We start from the raw sequence: 21,905 nt of genomic DNA on the forward strand, positions 1-21,905 counted from the left end.
CCCCGGCACCGCCCCGGCCCGGGCCGCACGCGGCCAATCAGCGTGCCGCCGGGGGATGAGGCCCCGCCGCTCCCCTGCCTGCTGTCTGCTCGGCCCCAGGAGCCGCCTAGGCGGCGGGGCCGGGGTTGGGACTGGGAGGCCCGAGAGGCGGGGACGGCCCCGGCCGCTGCGAGGGCGCTGCTCCCGGGAAGTCGGCTGGGCCGTCGTGTGCGCGGGGCAGCCCCGGGCCGGAGGTGGGTGCGGCCCGGACTGCTCGGTCACGGGGCGTAGGAGGCGGGCACTCCGCCTGCGCGGAGCCCTGCTGCCGGGAGGATGTTCTCCTAGCGGCCTCGCGGCGTGGTTGGAGTTAAGTACGAACTCCGGAGGCACGGAAGTGCTGGAACTGCTGCTGGTGGGGGCACGGCCGGGAGGCTCCGCCGGCCCCGCTGCGTGGGCCCGTACCTGTGAGAGACGTTCCCGGTCCGGGCCCAGTGCACCTTCGGGTGTCCCCGTGCGTGGGAGCTTTGCCGCGGTATGCCCTTAAAAATGGGGTGACAACAGCGATGTGCTGGTGTTGTTACGGGTTTGTGCTCCGTTTAAAGATCCAAACTGACCCAAGGCGGAATAGTTTAGGATTTCTGTGTTGCAGCATTTGTGACAAATTTGTTTTTGAAACTTGTTTTAGACATTACTTAGTGGGGCAGAAGAGTTGGTGTGGTTTTTAATGATGATATTTTTGCCGTAGACTGGGATTAACTTGCATATAGACAATGACATAAAGTCCAAAGGTGAAAACGTGTTTGTTCGAGTTTGTTGGTTAACATCCTTTGTGGAACAAAGGGTAATCCTCTGCAACACAAACCTTACTGATAATTTTTGGAAAAAAGCTTTTTTATCTTATTTTTTAAGTAGCCTGAATAACATCGCTTCTTAAAACAATTTAGATGTCTTCCCTCTTTTCATTGATAACCAGTACCGTAAGCATTCAATGCATCACTGAATTTGCAAATTATAATATTCTTATTATATTTTATAAAACATATTATAAAACCACTGTGTACTAATTTAAAAAACTCACATATGCCAACTACTGTAGATAAGCAGCACCCTTGCAAAGCAATGGCTATCATAAGGGTGATGGCTTGGACTAGTCAATATGTCTTGTATTGTTCTTTTAACATGACCATACATTAAAAAGCATGCGAAGATCATATCACAGACATGTGAAACAATGGAGCTTCCAGTCATTGCACAAAATGCAAGAAGATGTTATTATTTCTGGCTCCAGGTATGCCTAAAGATTACTTTCACAGAAACAATGTATGCTACAGATACTTGTTTGTCGAAGACAGGGAGAGTTTTACCTCCTCACTCCTTTTGGATCTTAGGTATCATAGTTCTTAACCTTCCCAAGTGTGGCCTAGGAGGAAAGAGCGTGTGGTTAAATAGTTATAAATTGATGTGTGAGACTGAAAACAAACATTGTTTCCCCTCTGTCTTTGCAGAACTGTTTTTCAGCTGCAGGATAGTTCACTGTGTACTCTGCAAACACCCATTCCAGAAGGAAGTTCAAGGGAAAGAGCTGGGGCAAGGCAGAATTGTGTCTCCTGGCAGTTCTGGCTGCTGAAGGTGTTCAGGCAGTCAGACCCTCAGAGCTGGTGGGATATGGTGGCACCAACAGAGATACAGTGGACAAATTAATCTCTGGAGTTTACTCTTTGATCTTTTCAGGTGCTACCTAGTCCTTCTCAATGCTAGGTTAGCTAGGATGGCTTAAACTGCCCTTACAGTAGTTTTAATCTTCCAGATGGTGAAGCAGAGGGAGGAGGATTTGTATGGTCTGTGCTTTTAATGCCCTCAGAAAGAGACTGTTGAATTACACAGTGGATATTACATTGCTGAGACCAAGTTCATGAAAGAGTTTTTGAACATACTCTTTGTTATCTTCATGAAATTTTAAAACATCTTTTTTCTCAGCATGCCACTTGTTTCTTTCTAAATGATTTTGTTTCTTTTGCCACGACAGCTTCTGTTTACCTAGTCTTTTTTATATTGTTGCTACTTGAGCTAGTGATTGTGCTTTTCTTTAGGAACTTGTATGATATTAATATCATTAGAACCAAGTCTCCCAGAGTTCCTTTCAAATTATTAAAATACTGTCAAAAATAAGGTACGTTGGAATTTATGATGGGGCATATATATTTTTTTTTGTTGTTAGCATTAGAACAAGCAGCTGAGATTCTGACTGTACCTTTGCAAAAAGAAAAATTATGGACAACAGGACAGAAAATAAATGTTCTGTATAATTGGTATTTCTTAATACCATAGCCTTCTTGTTCCTGAATTAAGATTTTTGCTGGCTATTGTCTTTGACAGTAAAAACGAAGAACTGAGGAGAAAACAAACTATGAAAGTATTGGTTATTGGCCTTGGGGGGTAAGTTATGCAAAATTAAATTTCCTCTACAGTTTAAGACTAGTTTTCTTCTCAGATGATGTGATATAATTTCTATTTCGGAATCCACATTCTTTTGAAACTGGATTACGTATGCAATGTATCATTGCACAGTTTTATAGCACATAACTCTCAAGAAATTGTTATGTGTCTGTTGGAGACCTCAGGTGCAGATGTTTCTAGCATCTTTCTTGGCACTGCTTGATTTACTGCACTGATTGTTGAAAACTGTTGGAACACGGCCAGAAAATTTCTAGAGGTAGAGAGTGTTTTATGTGACTAAAATTTGGGGGAAGTTGTATTGTTTCTTTTCATATACCTATATAGAAATGTATGTGTGAACTTGTACATATGTTTAAAAGATTAGTTTTTGTCTTGGTGAACTTTTCAAAATGTTTTCTAACAGTGTAACAAATGGAGGGAAAACAACTCTAGCAGAAAAACTTAAGAATATGCTTCCCAACTGTGATATAATCTCTCAAGATGACTTCTTCAAGGTAACAGTTTTAATGGAAAAACCTGATAGGTAAAAGTAGGCTTAAGTAGATTTCAATTATTTTTTCAGTTCTCCTATTGATGAACTTTTAAAATTGGTACTGCTTAAAGTAATGTTAATTTCATAAGAATCATAAAATGAGCACTGGGGTAATTGAAATTTCCTTACTGAATATACTCAACCAAAAGAAATTTCCTGTCTTCTTTGCCACTCTTTTAAAATAAGACATGGGTGCATTTTTCAAGATCCTTTGTGCTAATGAATTTAATGATACTGTCTTAATCCTACACCCATGCAACAATACGTAGTTCTTTGTCTCCCAAGCCAAAACAGAGAAACACCTTGTGTGTTGATGTTGGGGATGTTTGTTAAGGAGGGTGAAGGAGCTCTTATTTCTTATGTAAACCTCTAATGAACTTAAGTCATATGAACTGGAGTGTTTGTTGCTCTAGATTAAATAAAGTTTTTGTAGTGTATTTTAACGGTTGTTTACATCAGTTTAATGTTGAAGATAAATTTAACTAATGGCATACAATAACCCTTATGTTTATAATCAGAGTGTATATCTCTCAGCATGGTCATAAAAGCAACCTTGAAAAATAATTTTTTTTTTCCTCTTCAGCCAGAGTCTGAAGTAGAAACAGATGAACGTGGATTTAAGCTGTATGATGGTCAGTAACTCTAATGCATTGTCTTTGAACATTGTATTGAAATTGTTGTGCTGAGCTTCAACAGTTCTTCCACCCCATCCCCTCAACTCCTCCCTTCCAAGAAGGCAGTAAACAAGGGGTTTCAGAGCAATCCTTCTCTTTCATTCAGCTCACTGAGATATTTAAGAAAACTTGCTTAAGTAGTAAAGAGCTCAAGCTAGTGCTTGGCCTTTTCTCTTTTGAATCTTTTCCTCTGTTTTTTTCACTTGTGTCTGGTTTAGTAGTAAATGGTACTGTTCAGTTAGAAGTCTTGGCTTGAAGTACAGTAATTTCATGACCATAAGGCGCACCGGACTATAAGGTGCGCCCCCCAGGAGTCGGCACATTTCACAACTTTGTAGATCATATAAGGCGCACCGGACTATAAGGCACACTTTTTTTTTGCAGCGAGGCTCCACCCCCAGCTCCCCCCACGCGCTTGCTGGCCGAGGCCCCGCCTCAACCCGGCAGCCATTGGCCCCCGGGCCCGCCTGTACCCGGCGAGGCCAGGCTATGCCCACCGTCGCTCCGTGCAGCGTCCTCAGGGCCCCGCAGTTCCGGGAGTTCCCTGGCGCTCCGGGTGTCACGTGCTCCCCAGCGCACCGGGAACCCCGCACTACCGGCACACTCCGGGAGTCCCCTGGCACTCCGGGTGACCCAATGCCGGCAGGCTTGCCCCATGCCACTGCTGCCCCAATTCCGGCTGCTTTCCCCCTTCCTGCGTGGCAGCCGCTCCGATTCCGGTGGTTTTCCCCCTCCCCGTGCGGGGGGGGCGCCCTGATGCCAGCGGCTTTCCCCCTCTCCGCGCGGCGGCCGTTCCCATTCCGGCGGCTTTCCCCCTCTCCGCGTGGCAGCCACTCCGGTTCCGGCGGCTTTCCCCCTCTCCACGCGGCGGCCACTGTGATTCCGGCGGCTTTCCCCCTTCCCGCGCGGCAACCGGTCCGATTCCGGCGGCTTTCCCCTTCCCCGCGTGGCAACCACTCCGATTCCGGCGGCTTTCCCCCTTCCCGCGCAGCAGCCGATCCGATTCTGGCGGCTTTCCCCATCCCCGTGCGGGGGACGCTCCGATGCCGGCGGGCCCGCCCCGCGCGGGGGCTGTCCCGATGCTGGCAGGGCCGCCCCGCGCGGGGGCCGTCCCGATGCCGGCGGGCTCGCGCTTCCGGGGTGGCAAATGTCGCAACTTTGTACATCAGATAAGGCGCACCGGACTATAAGGTGCACTTCCGGTTTCAGGGGAAAATTTTAGTCAAAAGGGTGCGCCTTATAGTCGTGAAATTACTGTACTGGCATAAGATTAATCTCATCACTTGGTAACGGCCCTTTTTTCCCACTTTTGCTAGTGAACTCATGGGATATCACTATTTGGTTGACCCAAGTCAGTCAAAACTTGGGTCTATCCTGACACCTTTATTTAATGTCAGCTCTCCCATTAAGAACATATATTTTAAAATTTGTGATTAATGCTGGCTCAGTTTATTCTTAGAGACATCTAGATGCAGATCCACTTTAAGCCAGTGTTTTGCATCAGGTCATATCTACTTCCAAACAGTTGCTTAATTAGTCACCAATCTCTGTTGATACTTTGTGATCACAAAATGCATTGCTGAGCGTATTGGTCAGACCCTTCAGTTGTATCTGAAAACTGATGATTACCAGCTATGCAGTCTTTGGCTCAACTTCTAGATTTCATGTAAACAGAATGTGAAACTGGAGAGATACAATAAATGGACATTCTTATTAAAAGATCCAGGTTTAATGCTGCTCTTGAAAGATCTTTAAAAATGTATTTGCTCATATGGTATCCAAAAGCTGCCTTATTTCTACCTTTCAGTACTTTCTCAGTATATTCTTGTGTGTCTACAGACAAAAACAGGTGTGCTTTGTACACCATGCTCCTTTAAGTCTCTCTATGTCCACCTAATGAACCTTATAAAAACCCAAAGCAAAACATGCTGAGTGTCCACTCCCCTCTCTGACAATTGACAGAAGGGTGAAGGTCTCAGGGTTAGTAAATTTTTGCAAGTTTTGTGGAAGCAGAGAGCAGTCCCTGAAGTGAAAAGCTGTCATGAAGTGAAAAGCTGTGAATTCAGTTCAGACAATATTAGATTAGATAAAGTTCAGATAGACTACACTCAACAGAAATACCCCTGTCATAGTGCAAACTTTGATTTCAGGAAATCATCAATAACAAACACAGAACTACAAATAAAATCTTTGGGGTAATCCTGTTCCCCTTCATTTAAATTTGTATGTAGATTATTTGATTCTTACTGATTAACATAGGGGTACTTAAGGGTTATTTTTTTTCCTTTCTTTTATTCTTTATGTTTAAGGGATGTTTTAACTTTGTTTTCATCTAGTGCTTGATGCCCTCTATATGGATGAAATGGTGGCAAGTATTCGCAATTGGATGAAAAACCCAGCAAGCTCAGGTGTTGTGACAGAAGAGCCACAGAATACATGTGACAATCTGAAAAATGTTTATATTTTGATTGTTGAAGGCTTTCTCCTTTACAATTATGAGTAAGCAGTAATATGTAACCTGGTAAATTGAAAGCTACCCTAAAATGGAAGAGGGAACTAAATATGTTATTATCTTAGGCCACTTAATGAACTATGGAATAGAAGATATTTTTTGACCCTTCCTTATGAAGAGTGCAAAAGGAGAAGGAGGTAAGATTATTGACTTATTGTTTAAAGAGTCACTGCACCCCTTGAACTGAAGTAGTCCTTTTGTACTAGCTTTTCTTCAGTGCTTGCAGAATGTAAGCTATTAATATAATCTATCTTCTATTTGTTAGTTTGAGGTTTGTTTGGTTTTGGTTTTTGTTTTAGAGCACATGGTTATTAAAGTATTAACTGCTTTACAAACACTAAAAAGATGATTTGTTGTCCTGATTATTTATTTACTGATTGCATATTTGAGTAAAACCGTATTTAAAATGAGAAATGGTTAAAAAAATACTAAGCCCTCTTATTCTTGGTTAAATACAATTAATTGATGATTTTTCTTAGAGTAACGATGTTCATGTATGGGTTTAGTGTGTGGTTTTGCTTAGGCTGTCCATTAATTTTACTGTGGATCTAAACTAGATCATTGAGCCAGTGTCTGACTTGCCTCTAAATTTGGAGCAATACTGTGTGCTTGGAATAATATATGTGCACGAAGTCAGAATCTGCTGGCTGAGTGAAGAAATTCTCTATTCAACTGGCTTTGGTTGATACCACTTTCTCAGTTTCTCACTAGACTCACCTGAGACTTTAGTGTCCAGAATGGAAGGGTCTAGACTAAACAACTAGTCATTTAAAGCTTGAGAAATCTGTATACATAATAAAAAGATAGAAAGTCGCTTATTTATTTAATAGTGTCAATACAGTTTAATTTATCTGTAATACCTTTTACAATTAAAATCCCCAAACTTTTACCTTATATTGAATGTGATTTGATTGGCAGAAATAGGTAAGATAGCAAAAGATGGCAGAAGGTAATATCACAGATTGAATTAAAATGAAGGAGCCCCCTTGGGTCCAACAAAAATACAACCAGCCTTTCTTTTTTTGTTTTGGATAAAAAACTGTTATTTAACCAGCCGATGCTAGGGGAAAATATGAAACTTACATGGGAACACGTATGTATTTTTGTGTAGCACCAGAGTCTATCAGCCAGCAGATACACCAGCGTACTTCGATGGACACGTGTGGCCTATGTATTTGAAATATAAAAGTGAATTGGAAGAGAATGCAAGTGTGCAAGTTGGTATGGTATCCTTAATTTTAAACTTATAAAATGCATAAGTGTGGCACTTATACAGCTTATGTTGAATTGGGGGATTTTTTTAAATGGAACAAAATTTTCTTCAAATGTTTTTGTTGCACTTGGTAGGTTTTAATGTTTCTCTTGATTTATATTTCAGGTCTATAGGGATTTTGTTTTTGTTATTTAATAATGAAAATTAGGAAGTTGAAAAATAGAAATGTTCTGATCACTAATGAAGCCCACTTAACAAGATCACTTTTTAAGATAACACATCTAAATAGGAAGCTTCTGAAATGATAGCTGATGCACTGGCAGAGTTCTTCACAACAAAATTGAAATCATGGTAGTCTTGTAAGAAGTTGAAGATACTTTCTAGGTGCTGACTGTCTGCACTAGAGTCACCAGTTTTGCATGAGAAGTGTCAAAGGTGGGCCACCTGTTGGGGTAGTGCCACAGGTTTTTTGTGTTATTAACTAGAATATGTTTCCATTATGTTGTTTTTTTAACATGTAAAACAAGTTTGGAGAAGAGGAAAAGGAGAGGTGCTATTCTTGCTTTTTATTTTTTTCTTCTCTTCTGGTGGCATCTATAGGAATACTGAAAACTCTGCCTATTACCATTAAAGATAGCTGGCATAGAACTCATGAACACTTCTTTTTTCCTCCTCAGATTATTTGGATGGAACAAAATCCCAAGAAGAGCTTTTATCCTATGTGTATAGGGATATAATACAGGAATTAAATAAGCTGAGGGAAGAAAGTAAGTAATATCAGTGAAAATTGAATCTATGTATCCCATTCTGTATTAACAAGAAGCCAATATTTTTATTTGAAAATACTACAAGAATTATACAGATCTATATTTCTTTATGTACTACAGTACCCTGTTTGCTCATTACGGTGAGTCAATTTCTGTTAAAACTGTGAGTTCCTGGAAATGAGATGTTCTAAGATCATTGTCAAATCCACTGTTACTTAATGACAAAATAATAATTTAAAAAAGGGGAAGAGAAGGGATATGGACTAAAATATCAATGAAAACAAATGTGTTTGTGGAATTACTTGTAATATAAGGTGATGTCACTTGCAAACACTACAGGTTAGATATGTACTTTGTATTTATTTTAGATCAGCATGTCACAGCATGATAACGTAGAAAGCCTGGGTTCCATTTGATATGAATTGAAAACACCAAGACTGTTATACATGGCAAGTCAACCAACTGAGCAAATGCTGTGTGTATGACCATAATTCTACTTCATGTAACACAAGAGTTTTTGTAAGTAATTATTAACTCTCTCTTGGGTATGGAGACAGCTACTCCATTTAGGGATATGAACAGTGCGTTCTGTAAAATTCCTTTAATCAGTTCTGCTTTGGCTAAGCTTTAAATCTGATTGAATGTGTACGTTTTAATGAACATAAAGATTTTTGTGCACAAAACTAAACCATAAAGATGCATTTCTGTTGGATTAATAAGCTTATATGAACATGGATGATTTCAATTTGATATGATCATATAGGAATGACAGTGATTGCCTCTAATATTTTTAGGAGCTTATTATCACTGATAAACATGCTTAGAGGAACTGTCTGTAAGTTTATGTAAATTGTTATGCTGCTTATTCAGTAACTGATTGAATACATCACAGATAAACTTATTTAGACTTGCTGAATACCTCTCTGGTGTTTGCACAGTAATTTTTGTGTTGTGTATTGTTTAGAGCAGTTTGGAATAGATGTTAAGAAAACGAAAACAAACCTGAAGAGGACTCAGATTGTTGGAAAAAGATGAGGAAATAAGTTGTAGAGAATGGAGATGCATCATTAACAAGATGTGTTAATTGTGCAGAGATTGACTGAAATGACACAGACAACTAGACTAAATCCATGCTTCAGGGAGGAAGAAATGATTGTTATTAATATTCGTAACTCACGTTGAAAGTGAAGTGAAACTGAAATGTAAATGAAATGTTCAGAAAGTTGGAATGCTAAACAAATGTGAAAGCTTTGTTGTAGAATTTGTGTATATATATTTAGGAAATTGGTAAATTGGATTTTTTTTTGCTGAATAAGTAATATGCTAACTCATATTTTCTAGACAATGGATTATATTTTTATCAGTCAGAATAAAAATTAAACTACAGACATGGAATGCAAAGGATGGATTATATTACTTGATATGTGACAGCTGAACTGGTCAGTGATTGAAATGTAGTACTCTATTGTAAAAGTCTTAAATCTATGTGTAAGGAGAAGATGCTACCAGATTACAGCTGTGTTTAGCTGTGTTCAAAACATAAGGCTTCCAAGTATAATTTTGCACTAAAATTTTTTTTTGCACTAAAAATACCTCTTATTGCATTTACTTACATGCTGTGATGGACTGTCTGGCTTTAAACTGTATTTTTGTTTTTATTTCCTTTTGGAAAGGGTACAGTTGCAAGAGACTAGCTAATGCACAGAATGGTTTTGGTGGGCTGACCTTGGCTAGCCACCAAAACTGCTCTATTTCTTCCCCCTCCTCAACAGAAGAGGGGAAAAAATGTAATGGATTTGCATCTTGACTCATGCGTCAAGATAAGGACAGGAAGATCACTCAACAGTTACTCACATACAGTCAAAACAAGCATGGTTTGAGGAAGTTATTTTAATTTACTGCCAATAAAATCATAAATAATGAGAATTAAGAACAAATCATAAAACACCTTCCACCCCACCCTTCCCTCCTTCCTGTGGGCTTGACTTCCCACACAAATTCTCTACCTCCTGTCTCCCACCAGCACAGGTGGATGGCGAGTGTGTTGCTCCTTCCTCTTCAGTCTTCTGCTGCTCAAGAGGGATGTCCCTCCCACAGGGACAGTCTTTCACTTCTACTTGTTCTGCATGGTGATTCAGGAAAGAGAGTGGAATGAACAGTGCTGTCACCTGACTTTGTTCTCAAGTAGTCCAACATTGGTGCTGTGGCAAGGAGCTCAGTTTTGTCAGATCCTCCTTTAGGGAAAAATGGTAGATGAGCTCCAATACAGATCCATCCATTTGTAGTGTAAATCATTATTGGAATATACATTATACTGAACTTGTGCTTCAGCAACTTATTATAAGAGCTCAGGGCATAGATCTTTCACAGTTCTTCTGTAACCATGCCACAGTTTAGAGCTGCATAATTTTTTATTTTTATTTTTTTTTCCCAAACAAAACATGTGCTCTTACTTGGCTCCTGTGTAAGACCAGTGGACCTGTGTTTTCAGAGACGGGCAGCTCTGGTTTCTAAACTTAGAGGGAGTCCATAGTGGAGTTAAAAGAAGGGCAACTACGTGTCAAGGGACTAGACAAGCTGCTTTGCAAGGTGAGACTGAAAATGGTGGATCACTCACTGTGGAGGGGAGGAGACCAAGGGGAAAATGGGCCATGGTTTACAACATGAAATCTTAAAAGCTGTGAGTCAAGTATTCACCAAATTCACCAATACTAGTCTGGAGGCACTTCCTGATTTGAAACAGATTCACTGATTTACAGTAATTTCACGAATACAAGCCGCACTGCGTATAAGCCGCATCTCTGGGTGTTGGCGAACATTTCGGTTTTTGTCCATAAATAAGCCGCACCCGAGTATAAGCCGCTCTGTCGTTCGCAGCGAGGACCCGCATGCAACAAAGTTGCCAATTAGTAACCGAACCGCAGCAGGGCGGGGTTTACTGGCTCAGCTAAGGCCGTGCAGGCTTGGCCTGCTCGGGGCTGCCGACGGGGCCAGGTGGCCCAGCCCGGCGCTGCCACTCGGCGGGGCCACTGTGGGCCAGCCGCCGCTGCCACTGGGCTCGGTCACCCCAGCCCGGCGCTGCCCCGCACTGGCAGGCAGGGACGGAGCCTCCCCCGCTCCTACGGCAGTGGCGGCGGGCGGGGACGGAGCTTCCCCGTGCCCGTGGCAGCAGCGGCGGGCGGGGATGGAGTTTTCTCACTCCTGCCGCAGCAGTGGCGGGCCGGGACGGAGCCTGCCTGCTCCTGCCGCGGCGCGCGGGGATGGAGCTTCCCCGCGCCCGTGGTGGCGGCGGCAGGCGGGGACAGAGTTGCCCCGCTCCTGCCGCGGTGGCAGCGGGCCAGGATGGAGCCTGCCTGCTCCTGCCGCAGCGATGGCGGGGACGGAGCACCCCGCCGCCTCCCAGAGCCGCGGCAGGGGCGGCCCGGGTCCCCCGCCCCCACCCAGAGCCGCGGCAGTGGCAGCCCGGGTCCCCCCTCTCCTCCCCGAGCCGCGGCAATGGCGGCACTGGGCCCCCCCGTCTCTCCCCCGGGCTGCGGCAGAGGAGGGAAGGAAAGAGCTCTCCCGCCTCTCTCCCTGCCCCCCGTGCTGCCTGCAGGCAGCCAGGCTCCACCCGCGATGTAACAGAGTAACAATTTGTAACAATCGCAAAATGCCGACTTTGCAGCAGCTCGGCTTGGCACTCTGGCTGGCACTTCTGAGGTTGTAAATGTCAGAAAATTATTCACATATTAGCCGCTCCTGAGTATGAGCCGCATTTCTGGTTTGGGAGCAAAATCTTAGTCAAATTGGTGCGGCTTGTATTCGTGAAATTACTGTATATTACTTTTTTGATACTTAGGTGATTTTCTGATGTTAAAATAACACAACATGTCAAGTCATAAACACTCATGTAGTAGGAACAAACTTTTTCTCAGAGCTTATTGTTCCCACTCTAACCTTTGAAGTCTAAAAGCTGAATTTTTCTTTAGACTGTGTATCTGATTCAGATACTGGTTTTTTCACACACACAAGGTGTTTCCTAATTTACATACCCACTTGGGAACTCATCTGTCCATCAAACTGGGTATGTCTTTGGTTTCCCTCTGGCATTGCCACTGAACACAGTGTCCATTCACTGCCTGGTCAGTTACTGTAGTTTCAAGAGAGCAAGAGCAGTGTGAGAGTGAAGTAAAAGTTTTCAATTCAGGAAGCTGATGCTCCTACTTCCACCAAGAGGAAGTTAGTGCATCAAAAAACCTTTCCTATTCCTGTTGCATTACTTGGGTTACTAAATGACTGCCCATAGCTTTTGGGAGTGAGGGGATGGGCCCTTACAAATGAGATGGTCTTGTATCAGCCACCTCTCCTCAAAGCACAGTGGAAAGATGTATGGTGTGACTTGCTGCATGACATGGTGTCTGCACCTAGTCAGACAAGTTTTGTCAGGTGGAGGAAGATCATCTGCCCATCATCCAGGCCAAAGTCTGTTGTTGTGGGGGGCAATATAGTGTTTAGTGACTCATGTATGGTTAGACACCTTGCTTTTCCCTCCCCACAATTGGACCTTGCCCATCTTCCCAGAAGACATCATCCCTCTTGAGTCTGGCACAGAGTGTGAAGTAGGGCCTCTTGTCACCACAGTGACCTCGCTGCCCCGACTGCCTGCCAGCGGGGCTGGATGTATACCTGACCCCAGCCTGGAGCGGGCAGCCGGGCGGAGAGTCGGGCTCTGAGTGCTGAGCCGGTACCTGTATCTGGGTACCCCGAGGAGCCCTGGAGCGGTGCATCCTCGCCCGGTAGGCCTGAGGTGGTTCAGCACCACTGACGCCATCGGGCGGGCCCAGCCGTGCCGCTTCACACGGCAGGGACGGGCACCACGCCGCGGACAGTGTCCCCTGTGACTCCAACCGGCTCGGGACCGGGGAGCGCTCTGCCAGTGCACTGCTCCCAATCCCTGTGACACCGGCTTGGGAGCCGGGACAGGACACATCTCCTAATCCCTGTGACACCGGCTCGGCAGCGCCGGCCTCCGTCTGCCGGGTGCGCGTGCTCGGCCCCAGCCCCGCCCCCTCTCGCGATACCCTCCTGCGTGGTTTGGCGGCGCTCGCCGGAAGGGTGGTGATGCGCGTGCGCGCCGGCCGTGCCCGCGGGCGTAGGAGGGCGCGGGGGATGTCGGCCACGTGCGCCGTGTCCCGGAAAGCGCCACTGCCAAGGCCACGTCCCCAGAGCGAGAGGGAGCCGCCTGCCAAGGTGATGCGCAGGGGGCTGCGGCGAGGCCGCGAGGAGGAGCGGGAGCAGCTGCCGTGTCCGGGAGAGACCGCGAGCGGCATGGGCGGGGAGGCCGAGGCGGAGCGGGCGGCACCGCTGAGCGACGAGCGGCGGCGGCGGCGGCAGCAGCAGCCTCTAGAGCCGAAGGCGCTGGGTACGGCGTCGGCCAGGGCGGTGGAGGAGGAGGAACGGCTGGAGCGGGAACATTTTCGGAGGATCATCAACGCTTTCCGATATTACGGGTAATTGAGGCCTGCCCCCTGGATGTGGGGCCCTGCGCGGAGCCCTTTGCTGGCCGAGCGGCCTCCGCTGGGTTCGCAGCCGCCCGCGGCCCCCGGGACAGGGCGCTCTTCCTGCGCGTCGTGCGGCCGGCGCCGCGCTTTGCTCCGTGCGCTGCGCTGCCCCGGTGGCAGCGGAGTGGGGAGCCCCGTCTCGGCGGAGGAGTTCTGCACCGATTTCCTTTCGGGATACGCGCAATGTCGCCTTGCTATCTGTCAATTCGAAAGCGTAAAAGAAAGCATCAAACCTGAAAAGGGTGTCTTGCAGTCTCTTGGGAGATAGAATGCCCTAAGACACTGTAAAGCCGTCAAAACAATAGTATCTCCTGCTGGCAAAGAAATGCATAATAGTGTTTCGATTATGGGTGGAAATTCTTAAAAGGCATTTTACTTTGCAGAAGAGATAAAACCTATTGGTAGGGATAATGGATGCCGGCTTTAATAGCATCCGTTGGGTCAGAGGAGGGTTTGTTTGCTCCATAGGTATGAGCCAACGGTGGTGTGGAGACACCTAGTTTTAGGAGTGAAACCGTTTAGAAGACGAGGAAGTAAGTTACTTGCATTGAAAGGTAGTGGAGCCTGGAAAGGTCCAGTCCTCTTCAGTGTTTTGGTATACCGTTTCATGTTTCTGGGTTTACAGAGCAGGTGTGTACTTCAGCTAACGAAGCCTCATCATGTAGCTCATTACTATGTGCATTTTTTGTCAATGTAGCGCAGGCATCATATGTGCATGGTACTGAGGTTCTTGGTAGGAGTGGATGACATTTATATAATTTCTTCTGTTGCCTGTAAGTTTCATTTGTCTTTCAGGACAAGTGTTTGAGCAGGAGGTTGGTCTGAATGACTCTTTAATAATTTCTCTTCCAGAGTGAATTCTGTAATTCATCTTGGACATATCAAAGAACTAGTTAGTTAAAAGTATCTAATACCAATTGCTACTAATGCAATTCTGGCCTCTAATTTATTTATATTAGTGGTAGAACTGTACTCTCTGGCCTTAGAAGCTGCGAATATCTTTCTCAGCCTTCTGGTGGACTGTGGCTTTGGGTTGCTTTTGAATGCTTGTTTTGGTAAAAACGTAAGAAAAATATGTGACTCAAATTTCCTGTGCAAAAATTCAGTGAAATTGCCTCTGTCTCAAATAAATAATTCGAAATTTAGGTGAAATTGCATATCTTGGTACTTAATAAATAGAATTTTTGTTTGCTCATATGGATATTTCTAGTTAACTTGGCAACATCTGTATAAATAAGACAGTAACACACTTTCAGATGAGTCCAGATCTTTTTGTTGTCTTCTAGAAACTTGGTTATTTGTAGGTTTTTTGATTTTAGTAAATTATTCGTTCTGCTAGATGGTTGTAATTTAGCATAAAAGGGTGAATCTAATTAGGTTCAAAGGTGGTTTTTTTCTGATAAAACTTTCAGGAAATGTTGTTGAACTAAGCTGATGGGCTTTATGTTGAACATCAGTTTATTTTTTTTCTTGTTTCTTTTCTGTTTCTTGTCCTTGAATGTAATTTTAAACCACTGTAGTTATTGCAGTGAAGAAGACCTTCTCAATAACACTTGAATGAGATATTACCTGGTCAAATTTCCAGAAAGAGGTTGTAACTAAAATGCCGGCAATTGCAACTGTCTCTTATAATGACTATTTTTTTCAGCTTAGTCTGCTGTATGCTGACACAAGACTTGGGAAGCTTCAGTATGACTTGACCAGCTAAAATCATTTGGTGATCAAAAGGATCAGTATCTCATACTGAATTTTCTCTGTAGAGTCATCATGACTGTGTAACTATAGCAACTGTATTAGCAGCTATATATATCTGTCAGTTTAGACAGAAATCAAATGTAGCAAAATCTTGAAAGAGTCACCATTTTTATGAATGTTTTATCCTGGCGAAGTGGAAAACTATTTTTACCTTGAATCAGTCACATGATTATGTTCACAGTACTTATGAGGAATATGCTGTTAAAAGAAGGTAGCTTAGTATCTTAGTATGGCTGCCAGAACTCTAATATAATATCTAGTATTAAATGGCAATGTTAAATAGAGTGGTAATGTAGAACTAGACCTTAAAAAATTATAGAAAGATTGTTCTCTAATAAGGAATGACAAAGTCTTGTCACTTTCTGTGAAAAAAAACCTGAATAATTGTAATTGGAACAGCTTAGAGTGAATTATTTACATGTGCGTATATTGCTTCTAAATATTTAAAACTTTTGCTTTTTAGAACGAATATGCATGAACGAGTGAACAGAACAGAGAGGCAGTTTAAGTCTCTCCCGGCTAACCAACAGAGTCTTCTTCCTCAATTTCTTCCTCACCTCGACAAGATTCGGAAATGCATTGATCATAATCAAGAAATACTGCAAACCATTGTGAATGACTGTGTTCATATGTTTGAAAATAAGGAATATGGAGAAGATGTATGTTAAAATGGACTTTTTTCTTGCTCCAAAATTAAATTCTGTATGCTTTGGGATTTCCTGCATTTGTTTTTAATATGTCAAACCTCCAACTTGCTTTTCTTTTGCCGTCCTTGTTTTATCATTTCCTGCTTGTTCACACTTTTCTCACTCGTCTTTCACATTTGCAGAGCTGATGCTTAATGAAGCTGTTCATTGTTAGTTCTGTTAGTTACAATTATGAAAACTAACTGTGAATCTTGCAAATCATTTTAAAAACACCTGTGAATCTGGCAAATCATTGTTCTCACTCCAGAGTTCTAGCTTTACCCTGGTTACATTTTACAGTTATTTTTTTCTGTTAACTATATAGAATATAAGTGATGTTGTCTTACTGTAGGCTCCTGTATGTTACAACATTGTAAATTGGTTACAATTCTAGATTGTAAGTATTTTTAATGTTGCTATTTGCACTTTTTTACCACTTGACCTACTTTCTATCAAAAAGAAATGATACCAAGACTTAAAGGACTGACAGAAATGGAAACTGAAGTCCTTCTTGGATATGGGCAAGATACCATAATGGGCAGCTCTGATGTAAGCTTCTCAGTTTTGCCTTATCAGTATCTAAAGGGATCCTTTTTTTCAGGGTAAGCAGTTCAGCCTCTGCACTGGCTAAGCCCTGATCTTTTCTGAATAAGGACTACCAGTTGTGCTTTGCTACATAATGTTTTTTAATGGGGAAATCGGACTTTTGAATGCCAAAGAGAGGCCGGCAAACTCAGTTTAGGATATTAAGGTGAATTTAAGTCCGGGTCCCAGAAGTGAAAGGGAAGTGCTTTGTCAGCTGATAATCCCTGCAGTTCTTGCAGCGTGGCATTTTTTTCTCTTCATAATTTGCTTTCCCCCCACAAGACTCCTGTTACTTGGTATGTTTTCCACTAACTTTTTTTTTCCTGTCGCTCTCCACTTTATTCAGGGAAGCGGGAAGATTACACCAGCTTCAACATTTGACATGGATAAATTAAAGTCCACATTGAAACAATTTGTGAGAGACTGGAGTGAAGAAGGAAAATCTGAGAGGGATTCCTGCTACCAGCCAATTATTAGTGAAATTATAAAGAACTTTCCAAAAGAAAGATGGTAATAGTGTCTTAAAACTTACATTTATGTGGACTTACACTGTTGCACAAATCTAAAACAGAATTTATGGAGTAATGAAAAGCTTTGTTTCAAAAATAGAGGATTTTTTATGTACTCAGTGGAATTTATTTTTCAATCAAGAAAGTTTTCATTTCTAGTAAGAGATGCTGGAAAAGAGTATAATCGTAAGCTTCACAAAGTAATACCAGGTAAACCAGTAATAATTTTTTGTTGCTGTTTTGCAGCTGTATGTAACAATACATGTAAATATTTCAAGTAAGAGATACCAGAAAGCTAAGTCAGTTGTGCTTAATGAGGTAAAGTTTGCAGGTTAGCACATTCTCAGAGTGTGTCTGCTGCAGGTGAAAGGAAGGATTCCATGACAGCAGGAAGTAAGGCTTTGGCCCTTCGTTATGGAAGGAAGGAGGAAGACTTAACCTGTAGTGCAGTTGCACTTAAATGCACTAAGAACTTACTCTGAAAATAGTCAATTCTAACCTTCTTTTCAGGCAGCTGATCTAAGACAGTTCTTTAAAAAGTTAGTTGCACATGTGAGGGTGATCTTGTAAGTATTGGCTTGTTAACAGTGCCAAAATAGTCAATGATATAGGGGTTTTAGGTAATTTAGGTAGAAGCATACTGGTAAGGTCTCAGAAGGTTATAGAATAACCATAAGAATAACTGTAAGAATTTCATGTTTATTTGGTTCTGTCAGTTAATCAACACAGTCATCTTAAAAGTATATTTTAGTTTAAATGTAGTAGTATTACAGTAGGAAAATTTGACAACTTTAATTTATAAAGGTAACAGGCCACTACTTAGGTTTGATATAGCAGGGTATTGTTGTGATTTTTTTCTCTCTCAGTAATTGTTAATAATGCTCTTGTGCAAATTTGAAAAGTCTCTTCCACTAGCCATTGTTTAGTTTCATTAGTAAAGACTGTTTGTGGTGGGAGAACATGGAGTGTAGGTGGTTTCTATTTTGGCTTGAGCTGACTTACCTAAAGATACATACACCTTTAAAAAATGGTTTTTATCTACAAGTAAACTTTCTGCAATTTTTCTGGTGCTAATAGTGGCCTACATAAAATAAAAAATGGATTAAATATTGCAGGTATGCATCTGATGTGTAGATCTGTAGGAAGACTCATGGTTAGTTTTGCAGGAAATTATCACTATGGAGCTATTGTAGCACTTAAGTAAAACTTTTTCTCTGTTCACATCTTATTAGCTGCTATGTTCAGGTCACTCCTTTCTCCTGGTGACCGAAGGCTCTCCTGGTTAGGTGTACTTTTTGAGGTAAGAAACAGTCACGTACTATCAAGCTTAACTGGCAATGCCACTTCACCCTTGTGCAAGAAGTAACTTCCCTGGCAGGGTTTGCTAGCTGGTCAGTCTGCATGTTTTTTATACAAATTTTATACAAAAAGTGGCAGAACCTGAGGGAATGGCATGCAGTCAGGGGAAGTTTATGTTAGATGTCAGGAAAGAAAGCTTCATCTGGAGGATGACTGAGCACTGGAACAGGCACTTCGGGGAGGTTATTACAGCACCAAGCCTGTCCGAGTTCCAGAAGTGTCTGGACAATGCTCTCAAGCAGGTGGTGTGACTCTTGGAGTGTTCTGCGTAGGACCAGGAGCTGGACTGTCTTACCCTGACAGGGCTGTTCTGGCTCAGCATATTCTCTAATTCAGTGATTTTGGAGTGGAGAAGTTGTTTCAGTTTTAAGGGATTGACAAGGCCTGAACTGACTATAGTTATTCTGTCTGTTGTTTATACTGGCAGAGGACTGAACGTGGACTCTAATGTGTGAAAGAAAACAGAACCTCAGAATACAGCTTTGCATTGCTTTAGAGTTTCCTTTTGTAGCACAGAGCACTAAAGTCTCCTGAAAGAATGAAAGTGCTAAAGAAAAACTGCACTGGGTGATGAAAATAACTTTTTCTAAATGTATTTTGTGTTGAAAATGATAAATATTTTAAATTTAAAACTATCTGTGCCAGTCACCATTTACTTGGTAAAAGGAATTGCAGCACTCATCAAATTTGTAATACTCAATGGAATGGTACATTCAGTTTCTAGTTAACATAATTTGTTAGTGTTACTAACTCCATGCATTAGAATAATGTGAAAATGGAGTTTAAATTTTTGAAACTACACAAGTATATTTCATTCTCTGCATGCACACCTTGTAGTGTTGCAGTTTGCAAGATTGGCATCTATGGGTTCAGTTGGTATGTAAACAGTGGGAAAAGCTGTGAAATGTTGCATGTGCTTTCTCTTTGGGAAGTAGAAGTGGTACAAACAGTGGTTGAAAGCAGCTGTAAATCAGAATAGTTATTAAGTAGGTGCTACTTACCATATATCATCATGTATTTCGGTCTAGTATTCTGTTTAGGCTGTCATCTAAACAGAAATGGCAAAAGCTGTTCCTGCCTCTTTCTCCTTATTACCTTAACACAGAATCTGTTAGCAGAGTCAACAAAGCAGTGTTAAGTAAATCCCATGAGGTCTTCCTGAAGAACTGGTAGAATGTTGGAATTTGTGTTTCAGGTCGCAGAAGCTCTGTAATATTTAAATGTCTTGGATTTCTTGGGTTAGAATGGACCTACTTGCTATAGGAGAAAATAGTAAAATAGTAAAATGTAAATACATTTTTATTTCTCTATCGGTATTTATTGAAGCATTTTTATGGGGAAGTATTAAGTTGCAAATCTAAATAATCATACACAGAATTTTTTTATTTCCCTTTTTTTCAGTCATTTTGGTTACCTTTCACTTCTAGTGTGGCTCTTCTTGCTTAGGTGAAATGATATCAAGATCATCAGCTTCTTGTCTAAAAGAAATCTATGAAATAATTAACTTTTTTGTCATCAACTAGGCCTCTGGAATGAACTATAACTTGAAATTCATCTGTGTCATGCTGTCCGACAATCAAATGTGTTTTCCAAGGTGCTAACAGAACAGCCCAAAAGAAATCACCAGAGCTTACAGTAAATTCATGAATACAAGCTGCACTGAGTATAAGCCGCATCTCTGGGTGTTGGCAAATATTTCATTTTTTGTCCATAAATAAGCCGCACCCGAGTATAAGCCGCTCTGTCGTTCGCAGCGAGGACCCGCGTGCAACAAAGTTGCCAAATAGTAACAGAACGGCGGCAGGGCGGGGTTTACTAGCTTGGCTCGGGCTGGGCAGGCTCGGCCCACTCAGGGCTGCCGACGGGGCCAGGTGGCCTAGCCCGGCGCTGCCGCTTGCCGGGGCCGCTGTGGGCCAGCCGCCGCTGCCACTGGGGTTGGTCACCACAGCCCGGCGCTGCCCCATGGTGGCAGGCAGGGACGGAGCCTCCCTCGCTCCCGCGGTGGCAGCGGCGGGCGGGGACGGAGCACCCCGCCTCCTCCCCGAACCGCGGCAATGGCAGCGCGGGGCCCCCGCTGCCTCCCCGAGCCGCGGCAATGGCGGCGCGGGGCCCCCCCCGTCTCTCCCTCGGGCTGCGGCAGAGGAGGGAAGGAAAGAGCTCTCCCTCCTCTCTCCCCGACCCCCCCGTGCTGCCTGCAGGCAGCCAGGCTCCACCTGCGGCGCAATAGAGTAACACTTTGTAACAATTGCGAAATGCCGGCTTTGCAGCTGCTCTGCTCAGCACTCTGGCTGGCACTTCTGAGGTTGTAAATGTCAGAAAATTATTCACATATTAGCCGCTCCTGAGTATAAGCCGCATTTCTGGTTTGGGAGCAAAATCTTAGTTAAAATGATACGGCTTGTATTCGTGAAATTAATATGGAAAACGGCTTATGCATCCTGAGCCTGAGCTTGGCTATACTTCTTAAGTGTGCTTGGTCACCTTTATAGCAGACTTGAAATTTCTGCTTTATTTGAATTTTATCTGACTTTATACGAAATACATCTGTCTATGCAGGTCTTTGTACTTAGCCTAAACTTTGCTTTAAATGTTAGATTTAACAGCAAATATATTGTCAGTGTTACTGCATCACTGATTGTTTTGCAGGTTTTTAAATTTAGCATTTGTCTTTTAAAAAAGTCACCAACACTATGATTGAAGTAAAATAACAAAATATGGGATACTAAGAATTGGATTTGTTTATCTAAATTTACAAACCTCATAAACAATAGGAAAGGAGTCCCATAGTGTGTTCCTATGCTGATATTTCCACTGATCAAAAGCCCCTCTCAGTGTGAGAGATGTGTTTATTACTTCATTTGATAAATTGAACTGCAGTGATTATGCGAGTTAGGTTTGTGTCTGATCAGACACTCTCATTATTCTTTTGCTGGGTGTGTTTACCCCTTCAGAATCATTACCTTTTATACAACACAGTAGACATGAAATAAGCCTCCATTTTTTTATCATGTTTAATTTCCCCCTTTTAAAAAGGACACCTTTAGAAAAAGTTAAAATCTTCATTAGTATCATTAGTCTTCTAAAAGCTGAAAATATATCACACTGAAACATGCAATGTGAAAAGGGCATGACTAATTTGTTTCTGATATTTCTCCACTGTCTTTTTAAAGAGACTTCTGCAATTTCAGTAGTTGAGCTGAATAGTACCATGCAGCCCTCTTTGCTGCTTGGCCAGCACCTTTCCCCACACCTGTCAGATTAATAGACTGATGCTACTTCCCTCTTGGCTCATAGCTATTCAGTGGGTACTTACCGGACATTTATGTTCCTAACCACC

At 42.7% G+C, this 21,905-nt stretch overlaps 1 protein-coding gene across 7 annotated transcripts in view; it reads left to right on the forward strand.

The window, feature by feature from the left end:
* Positions 1-21,905, forward strand: part of LOC117010425 (carnosine N-methyltransferase) — a 34,245-nt gene that overhangs the window by 178 nt on the left and 12,162 nt on the right. The window contains exons 1-10 of one of the 7 annotated variants that reach the window (XM_033084877.2): positions 253-511; positions 1,178-1,267; positions 2,356-2,415; positions 2,840-2,930; positions 3,552-3,600; positions 5,979-6,141; positions 6,220-6,291; positions 7,266-7,375; positions 8,045-8,134; positions 8,503-9,526. In XM_033084877.2, coding sequence (XP_032940768.1) covers positions 1,179-1,267; positions 2,356-2,415; positions 2,840-2,930; positions 3,552-3,600; positions 5,979-6,141; positions 6,220-6,291; positions 7,266-7,375; positions 8,045-8,134; positions 8,503-8,522 — 744 coding nt within the window. In that variant the 5' untranslated portion in view covers positions 253-511; position 1,178 and the 3' untranslated portion in view covers positions 8,523-9,526. The other 6 variants (XM_033084881.1, XM_042780164.1, XM_033084880.2 and 3 more) reach the window with 6 other exon arrangements.

Source organism: Catharus ustulatus, chromosome Z (genome assembly GCF_009819885.2).
Source record: "Catharus ustulatus isolate bCatUst1 chromosome Z, bCatUst1.pri.v2, whole genome shotgun sequence".
Lineage (NCBI taxonomy): Eukaryota > Metazoa > Chordata > Aves > Passeriformes > Turdidae > Catharus > Catharus ustulatus.